Source organism: Crocuta crocuta, unplaced genomic scaffold (genome assembly GCF_008692635.1).
Source record: "Crocuta crocuta isolate KB4526 unplaced genomic scaffold, BGI_CrCroc_1.0 scaffold44, whole genome shotgun sequence".
Classification (NCBI taxonomy): Eukaryota; Metazoa; Chordata; class Mammalia; order Carnivora; family Hyaenidae; genus Crocuta; species Crocuta crocuta.
The window spans coordinates 5,465,660-5,474,647 of NW_027530179.1; the positions used below are offsets into that span (position 1 = coordinate 5,465,660).

Consider the following 8,988-nt stretch of genomic DNA (forward strand, 5'->3'; position numbering starts at 1 on the left):
TTGTGAGAGTCCTTTATATATTCTGATTACTAGATCTGATCAGATACATATTTGCAAATATTTTCTCCCATTCTCTGGATTTTCTTGAAGCGTCCTTTGAAGCACTGCTGGGCTACTTTTAACAAATATTAAAACATCTTAAAATGAAATTAGGAATATGTAATTAGTGTCTGAATTATAGCTTTAAATGTAATAAGCATTATAAAGCCCAGCTGGCTCAATGGGAAGAGCATGCAACTCTTGATCTTGGGATTGTGCATTAGAGCCCCACATTGGCTGTAGAGATTACTTTAAAATCCTTTTTTAAAAAAAGCATAAGAACTTCACAAGCAAACATTTGTTGTTTTTAAGTTGAGAGAGAGAGAGAGCAGGAAGGGGCAGAAAGAAAGGAAGAGAGCGAATCCCTAGCAGGCCTCACTGTCATTACAGAGCCCAACGCAGGGCTCCATCTCACCACCCTGGGATAATGACCTGGGCTGAAATCAAGAGTCCAGCGCTTAACTGACTGAGCCACCCAGGCACCCCTCACAAGCAAACCATTGTATCTAGACCGGTTTTGAGGCTCCAAACAGAGTCTTTTTTTTTTTTTTTTTTTTTTTTTTTTTTTTTTTTTTGAATTTCTAGGAGAGAGAGAGAGAGCGTGAGCAGGGGAGGGTCAGAGAGAGAGGGAGTCACAGACCGAAACAGGCTCCAGGCTCTGAGCTGGCTGTCAGCACAGAGCCCGATGCGGGGCTCGAACCCACGAACCGCGAGATCATGACCTAAGCGAAAGTCGGACGCTTAACCGACTAAGCCACCCAGGCGCCCCAAGGCTCCAAACAGAGTCTTGAGTTCATTATGGAATCCATCATAATGATAGCAGTTATATAGCAGTTATGTGCCAAGCACTGTTTGGGCACTTTGCATATATTAACTTTCCTAGTTTCCACAACAATCTTATGAGGTAGAGATGTGTCCTCATACTTATTGTACAAATAAAACGGATGCAGAAGGAACTTAAGTTATTTGCCTGAAGCCAAAGAGTAGATAGCAGAGATGCAGTCCAAATTCCACTGCTCTTAACCACCTGTGAAGGCTGAATTAAACCTTTTCAAAGAATGCCTGAACCTTCACTTTGAGGAAATAATAGTGTTTTCATGGCATCTACACTCTGGACAGTTCTCTTTGTACCAAGCCAGAAACTAGTGCCACCCTTGCAGGCGTCTTCATTGCTATCTTCCTTTCCAGTCTGGCTTCAAGTCCCTCTCTCCTCTCCACCGGTCCGAGGCTTTAATTTTGGAAGTAACCATCTCGCAGGTGGGGTGGTTCTAAATTTCTGGCGGCCAATAGGAGCCTCGGAGCCTCGGATTCAGCCCAATGAGGCTCCAATGAGCCTCCAATGAGTCCAATGAGCTGAACCGTGGGAGGGGCCAGCGAAGGGGGCGGGAACGGAGCCCCCTAGGTGGTGCCTACTGTGTGCGGCGCCAGCTTCCCTGCGCGGAGCCATGAGCTGGACCTGCCCGCGTTGCCAGCAACCCGTTTTCTTCGGTGAGGCCCGGGCTGAGGAGGGAGGGGGAGATGGGGCGTCCCCTGAGGACGCGAGGAGCTGGCGACTGTGTGGTCTCAGACCCCCTTTCCACCTCTGGGGAGCAGGGCACTCGGGCGGGTTGGAACTGGCCTCTGGGAGACCCTCCTCGTGGTCTTTAGGAAGCAGTGCGGGCGGGGATAAGGAGGGGGATGGGGGCGCCCGCTGCTTGGTCTAGCTCCCCCCCAGCCCGGTTCCACCTTGTCCCCCACAGCGGAGAAGGTGAGCTCCCTGGGCAAGAACTGGCATCGCTTCTGCCTGAAATGTGAGCGCTGCCACAGCGTCCTGTCCCCAGGAGGGCATGCAGAGGTGAGGCCTGGCCAGGGCGCGCAGCCCTGTGTGTGTCCCTGTTCTGCAAGCACCAAGCCCCAATTTCAGCTCAGGAGGCTCACCAAAGGCAACGTCAGCAGTCAGCTACCAAGACCACCTACCCAGAGTGCCCCACAGCAGCCAGGACTTGGGACGCCTGAGTTGTGCCGGTTGTGCCTTTGGGCGGGGCGGAGAGGGGGGAGAAGCAGCGCAGTTTTCTGGCCTGCTGTGGCCCTTTCTCCTGTCCACAGTGGCGGTTCTAGCATGCNGCCAGCGGACAGACACACCTGGCAACCCCTGCTTTAGCCCTGAGCAACCCTCTTTCCTCTGCTTGTGCCTAGCACAACGGGAGGCCGTATTGCCACAAGCCATGCTACGGGGCTCTCTTCGGACCCAGGGGTAAGTACCAGGCCAGGGGACAGCAGGACCTTCCTTGTGGCCGGGAGCTGGAGACTCAGGCCTGACCGCCCCTGTTTTCTCTGCAGGGGTGAACATCGGTGGTGTGGGCTCCTACCTCTACAACTCCCCCAGTCCCGCCTCTGCCAGCACCACTCCCCTCAGCCCCAGCAGCTTTAGCCCCCCCAGGCCCAGGACTGGCCTCCCCCAGGGCAAGAAAAGTAAGTGAAGTTGGGCCCCAGCTACTCCTCATCCCCAGGCTGGAAAAGGGTAGGACCAGGTGGCAGTCTCCCACCTGGGCCTCGGCCTCACGTTCCTGCAGCCTCGTGGCAGGGTCCTCTTTTGTCCATGGCACTTTCTATTTGGAGGGGAGGGATTCCCTTATGTCAGCTGCTGAGTTAAGAGGTAAATTGGGTAGATGGCATTATCGTCCCCATTTTACAAGCGAGGACAGCAAAGTTTAGAGGGAGCATGTGGCCTTGTGCAGTCACACAGCTAGTCAGAGGCAAAGCTGACCTGGAATTCAGGCCTCTCTCAGGCCAAGGCCACGGAAAGAAAAACGTAGGAGTGAGGGGTCATTGAGACAGCGCCAGCCCCTCATATTCTTCCGCTTGTCCCCTCTCCCTGTTCCTCCCTCCCATCCCCTGTGGGCAATGACACCATGCTCCCCAACACCCGACACCCATGCCCTGGCCAGCTCCTGTATCAGCTCAGGTTTCCTGAGGATTGGGTTGCTGACAGGGCTGGGATGGTGGGCGCCTGAGCCCCTGGGAGGAGAAGAAGTAGGTGGTCCCTCCTGCAGACGGAGATGCGGCGGGAGGTGGGCTCATCCGGAGACTCAGCTCTGCCCAAGAAAGCAGACTCCTGGCCACCTGGGGGGGAGGGAGGGCTCTGGGATGAGCATGGCTTTTGGAAGAAGCCGTGTGCGGGCCAGTGCTGGTGGGCCCTGCTTAGGCCTGGCCCCCACCTCAGCCCTAGCCAGGGCCTCTTCCCCTTAAAGGCCCTCCCCACATGAAGACCTTCACTGGGGAGACTTCGCTGTGCCCTGGCTGTGAAGAACCCGTCTATTTTGGTAAGTGATCGTGGAAAGCTTGGGGAGGGGGCCAGAGGCTGGGCACCTAAGTGTAGGGAGGTGGTGCAAAGCAGGCAGGTCTCCTTGCCCTGCCCCTAGAACTACCAGCTCTCTCCACCACCAGCTGAGAAGGTGATGTCTTTGGGCAGAAATTGGCACCGACCCTGTCTGAGGTGCCAGCGCTGCCGGAAGACCCTTACTGCTGGGAGTCATGCTGAGGTGAACAGGGCAGGGATGGCTGGTTATGTCGTGAGGAGGGAGGCTGGAGATGGCAAGCCCAGCTGAGATGGCTCTCTTTCTCTCTATGTCCCAGCATGACGGCGTCCCCTACTGCCGCATTCCTTGCTACGGCTACCTGTTTGGCCCCAAAGGTGGGCAGCTGCACCCCAGACAGAGGCCCTAATGGCATGTGGGTCTGTGGGAATGTGTGTACAACTTGCCCTGTGGTCCAACGCACCCTCGACCGCTCCCAATTCCTTTCATCCCTCAGCCCAACACCCCCCAGCACGAGGGCCCTTGGTGATGGGGCTCTCTCTCTCTCAGGTGTGAACATTGGCGATGTGGGCTGCTACATCTATGACCCTGTGGAGATAAAATCCAAATGAGGTGCTTACAGGAGAGGTCACTCTAACTCGGACCTCACACCATTCCCTCCATGGTCCTACTGGGAGCTACAGAATTCTTCAGTCCCACGGGGGGAAGGTGGGCTTCAGGTGGCCTGGGCCTAGGCTCTATGGTAGACCAGGGGGTCTAGACTTTCTCTGCCAAGTCCTCCCTTTCCCATTCCTATCTGCTCAGGGGACCTAGGCGACCACATTTTAAAGGGTAGCCTCCTGGCCCTCCCAATCCCTTTCCCTAGCAAATTCTATAACTTCCAGGCACTTAAAAAACATGTTTATTTTGGCTTCTCCAATAAAACGTCGGCTCCCATGCTTTCAACTCTTCTTTGGGCATGAGGCCTAAAACAATGGGTTGGAGGGTGGGAGGTGTGGGGAGGGGGGATGCATTACCCTGCAAACCACCTGGGAGGGACAGGGCCGGCCATGGGAACAAAGAGCTCTGTTCTCCTGTCACCCTCTTCCTGGACAGTTCCCAGCACCACACAGTGAGTGGACGGCATGCCCACCGGCCCTGTTGGTTGGTGCCACTAGTCATCATATGGCAATTCCTTCTTTAGCACCATCTCTAGGAGAAGCACATGATTCAGCATCTCATTTGAGCACAACAGATAGGTCCTGTGGTGAGGTCTGCTAAGAGGCTTCATTATCCATCTGAGAGAGGAAGAGACTGAAGCCCAGAGAGGGAAAGCCACATGCCCAAGATCACACAGCAAATCCATGGCAAAGTTGGAATCCAACCCAAAGTTGGAATTAGACTCTTGCTTCCCATCCAGGGCTCATCCCACAGTTCCTCACTGCTGCCCCAAACCCATGGGGCACCTTTATTTACAGAATTCCCCCAGCCCTGAGAGGGGTACCAGAATTACCCAGCAGCCCGCTGCATTCTAGGAAGCTGCCCAGTTGCTGGAGGCCAAATAGTCAAGGCTGGATGAGCACAGACAAGGGGGCACTGGTGGCAACTCCAGTCCTGGGCAGGGGACTTGATGCCCCTAGCCCCAGCCACAGGGCCTGCCCTTCTGATCTTCCATCCCCTGCGGCAGAACTTCTGTGGAGGGCCTGCCCCTGATGCCACTCAGTTCTGGAGCTGCTTCATGGGCATCTCTTCCTCCTGAAGCCTGGACAGGGCACTGGGGAAGAAGGAGTCATGAGCAATGGGGGGATTTAGCCCCCTGGCCTACCACCCAAGCCTGCCCCATCACGGCTGGCCTACGCCTCTCCCCAGCTGCTGGTAAACAAACATGTACTCCCTCAAGGGACTCCCACACATGCTCGTACGCATCCCTGATGTACAGACATACTTGAGCGTGCACACATCCACCTCCTCCTGGACGATCTTGGACACCCGCGTACACACACATATATGGACTCGTGTATACTTTTACACATGCAGTGTACGTAGCTCAGGGCGTACACCCATGCACACATACACAACGTACAGACAGGTCTTCTCTAAAGACCTGGTGTCAGGTGTCAGGCACCTGAGCACCCATTCCCACATGCGTGTGCTCACGCAGACACACATAGTTCTGTGCACACACCTCCTCTCCACGTCCTGGATGGTCTCTGGCAGCTGTGCCTGCTTCGTCTCTGGTAGCAGGAGGACAATGCAGGCAGCCAGTAGGGTGATCCCCGCGTAAGCGAGCGTGGGCAGTGGCGGCCATACTCCATCCAGCAAGGCCACCAGTGGGGCCAAAGAGCCCCCCAGCCGGCCCACCAGTGCAGTCAGCCCCATCCCTGTCTGTCTGTTCAGAGAGAGGACAGGGGAAGGGGAAGGTGTTCACACCTACTTAAGGTCATGCCTCCCATCCTGGGCTCTTCTGCCCAGATGGCTAAGAGAGCTGAGGCTTCTCTTAGGTGGTCTTCCCCCCTGTCCCCAGGCCAGGGACCCCCAAGCCAGCAGAGGATGGGACACCCATTCCAACAGTAGGGTGACGTGGAAGGAAGAGGGTCAGCACCCACAGACCTTGCCATGTTGGCAGGGGCTCCCCTCACCTGAGCACCGTAGGGTACAACTCCGATGTGAACAGAAAGACAACGGTGAAGGCAGCTTCAGAAAAACCTTTCCCAATCACTGCCAGGGCGGTGCTCCAAGACCCCATCTCTGGAGGAAAAGGGGTTCAGGCAGTGAGCAGACCTTGGGCGAGATCGAGAACTCCCAGGGTGGGAGGTTCCCCAAACGAGGGCTTGGAGTAGGGGCCTCTGGTGGTGGGCGGGGGAGGGCAGGAGCTCTGGGCCAGGGGGCGGGGCCTCCGGGTGGGGCTCACCCGAGGTCACCAGCAGTCTGCCACCCAAAGCAAGGGCGGTGCCGAGCAGCGTTCCTGCCTGCGTGAGACGGCGTCCCGCGCGGCGCACCAACACGTAGACCAGCAGCTTGGAGGGCACCTCCACGGCCCCGAACAGCAGCTGCACTTGGTACACGTTCAGCCCCAGCCCCGACAGGTTCAGGCTCAGGCCATAATAGGAGAAATTCACTCCAAACCTGAAAGGGGTCACGATGCCTCTCAGGGGCCTTCCTCTTAACCCCCGTTGTCCTCTCTTCCTAAGGAGTCTTGGCCTTTTAGAGGGACCACCTCCCCCACCTCCGGAGCCCTCTACCCACCACCATCCCTGTCCCCATAATGCCCCCCGAGTGTGCAGCGCGTGCCAGTGGCCAAAGCGTCTTTACCCAATCTTCACAGCAACTTCGTGAGGTGGGAACTAACAGCGTCCTGTTTTGCAGAAAGGGCTCTGAGGCTTGGTTGGGGTTAAGTGACCTGTCCCAGATCTCACAGTAAGGAAGTGGCAGCACCTGAATTTGAGCCCTGCCTCTGATGCCTGCTCCATCTCGTGATTTTCCAGAGCCCCATCTCCCCCAGAGGCTGGTCGTCCTGCCCTGCACAGTTACAGCTCACCTGCCCCTCCATCTCTCACTCAGCACTATTCTGGGGTCTGCCTCTTTGTCCACCCTCCCCCTCCTCACCACATCACCATGCAGCATAGTGAGATATGTCGGAGCCGTGGGGTCCGGAACAGGTCTAGGTACGAAGGTCTTCGGACCACTCGTTCACTTGTGGCCACTTTGCTCAGGGCCTGGTGGGAGAGGAGAGTTTGTGACATCAGAGTTGGCTGTGGACCTTAGCTAGGCACACTGATCTCTCTGGGTCTCTATTCCTCCTCCTTTCGCCAGTAGTGGGGGTGAGGATGCATTTGCACATCTGAGTCAAGGATGTGGCCCCTTGAGCCAGGTAGGACATCCTAAAGAGTTTGGAAACTCTCCACTGGGGGCCAGGAGCTTTTCCTGCACATACAGTGGGCCCCAGCAAGGGGCTGGACACAAGCCACACACACACACACACACACACACACACACACACATTCACCCTCACCTCCCGGCTCAGGCCGTCTTCACCCACAGGCCGCCTATTGATCCTGGCACAGCGAAGCAGGTACCCGTGGGCCTCCTCCACACGGCCCTGGGTCAGAAGCCAGCGCGCAGACTCAGGCACCCACCTGGGGGACAGCAGGAGGCCCTTCAGGCAGAGTCAGCACCCGCAGTCCCATCTCCCTCCTGGACACACCACAGCCTGCCAGCCTCCAGGCTCTTGCTCGTGTGGTCCCCTCACCCTGGAATGTTCTCTCCTTCTCAAACCCTCCTCACCTGACAAACTTTTATTCATCCTTTAAAGTTCAACTTAAAATCCACCTCCTCCCACACTTCCTTGCCTGGGCTTAGGTCCTCCACAGCCTGGGATTCCCTTCTCTCTTCAACTGGATGGGTCTCATTCCCAACCCCCAGCATCAGCCACCTACTTCTCCCACAAGTGACAGGAGGGCATAGGATGAAGGAGAGACAGACATCCAGAAATCCCCAAGGGGCATCAAAAGCCCATTCATTTTTAGAAGACAACGAAATGCCCACCTGCCTGGCTTCCTATTGTCCTGCCTGGACTCCCTACCCCTCTGCTGGCCCTCTCTCTCCGTCCTTGTCTCTCTTGTCACTCCCACGGCCATCTCTGTCTGTCCCTCTGAATCTGCCCCTCAGTCCTGGTCTCTGTTACCTGCTATCTCTCACTGCTTCTGTTCCTGTCTCTCTGCTGTCTCTCACTACGTTATTCTGTGTTTCTCTGCTTCTCATGCCCAGTGTCGTCATCTTTGTGCTGCTCTGTCTCTCTCTCTCTCTCTCTCTCTTTGTGTTTCTCGGTCACTGACTTTTTCTTTCTCTTCATGTCTCAGTCACTCTGTATTCGGATCTCAGCCTCTGATTAACTCTATGTCTGGCTTCCTCTATCTCCCACTCCCGAGCTGCCCACAGTCCTCACCAGAGGCTGAGGATGCCTGGGGCACAAGGCAGAGTGACAGCCAGCAGAAGCCATCGCCAGTCCCGTATCAGGTACCCGACCAGTGCCAACAGCATCATACCGCCTGTCCAGAAGATGCTGCTCAGGACACCTGCCACGGTGCGGTGTTCCACGTCCAGCCATTCCAGTTCTGGGCCCAGGGCAGGGGCCGGAGATAGCAAGACAGTTAGCAAGGACCAGATGAGTTCAGTCTCACCCTTGACGGCTGCCTCCCTCCAGTCTTCTGGGCCATCCTTTGCCTGCCTCACCCAGTGGCATCACGATGATGGTGAAGCCAGCCAGAGCTGTGCCAGTGAGGGTGCGGGTGATGACGAACATGATGTAACTGACAGAGGCTGCAGACGCCAGGCCTAGCACCAGGGAACTCACATAGGCCACCAGCAGTAGGCGGCGCCGCCCAAACCTGCACAGGGGTCATGCAGGGTCCGTTCCCTGTAGAGGGGAGGTCCCGCGACACAGGGAGACCAGGCCCAGACCCCGACTAGTGGGAGAGGGTTCCCCACCCCGCTCCCTTACTGCCCTCCCCACTGCCCCCCACCTGTCAGACAGATATCCGAAGGCCACAGCCCCCACAAGCACACCAGCAAAGAAGAAGGTGGACGTGGCTTTGTTCAGGCCTTTCTGCTCACACACGAGATCCCACTGCAGGGAGAGACAGGGAGGAGCCTCTCATGGGTACCCACCCTCTCT

At 56.5% G+C, this 8,988-nt stretch overlaps 2 protein-coding genes across 2 annotated transcripts in view; one reads left to right on the forward strand and one right to left on the reverse strand.

Annotated features, from left to right (window-relative positions):
- Positions 1–666: 666 nt before the first annotated feature.
- Positions 667–4,271, forward strand: CRIP3 (cysteine rich protein 3). The gene is made up of 8 exons (XM_077764918.1): positions 667–1,527; positions 1,779–1,873; positions 2,215–2,272; positions 2,359–2,490; positions 3,270–3,341; positions 3,466–3,560; positions 3,655–3,712; positions 3,885–4,271. The coding sequence occupies exons 1-8, from the start codon at positions 1,485–1,487 to the stop codon at positions 3,944–3,946; spliced, it is 615 nt and encodes a 204-aa protein (XP_077621044.1). The 5' UTR covers positions 667–1,484; the 3' UTR covers positions 3,947–4,271.
- SLC22A7 (solute carrier family 22 member 7) overlaps positions 4,219–8,988 on the reverse strand; it is a 5,872-nt gene continuing 1,102 nt past the window's right edge. Inside the window, exons 2-10 of the mRNA XM_077764919.1 lie at positions 8,837–8,940; positions 8,547–8,701; positions 8,260–8,428; positions 7,327–7,450; positions 6,921–7,030; positions 6,226–6,440; positions 5,954–6,062; positions 5,500–5,703; positions 4,219–5,088 (exon numbers count right to left, since the gene is read on the reverse strand). Of these exons, the coding sequence (XP_077621045.1) occupies positions 5,034–5,088; positions 5,500–5,703; positions 5,954–6,062; positions 6,226–6,440; positions 6,921–7,030; positions 7,327–7,450; positions 8,260–8,428; positions 8,547–8,701; positions 8,837–8,940 (1,245 nt within the window). The 3' untranslated portion in view covers positions 4,219–5,033. The remainder of the gene's footprint in view (positions 5,089–5,499; positions 5,704–5,953; positions 6,063–6,225; positions 6,441–6,920; positions 7,031–7,326; positions 7,451–8,259; positions 8,429–8,546; positions 8,702–8,836; positions 8,941–8,988) is intronic.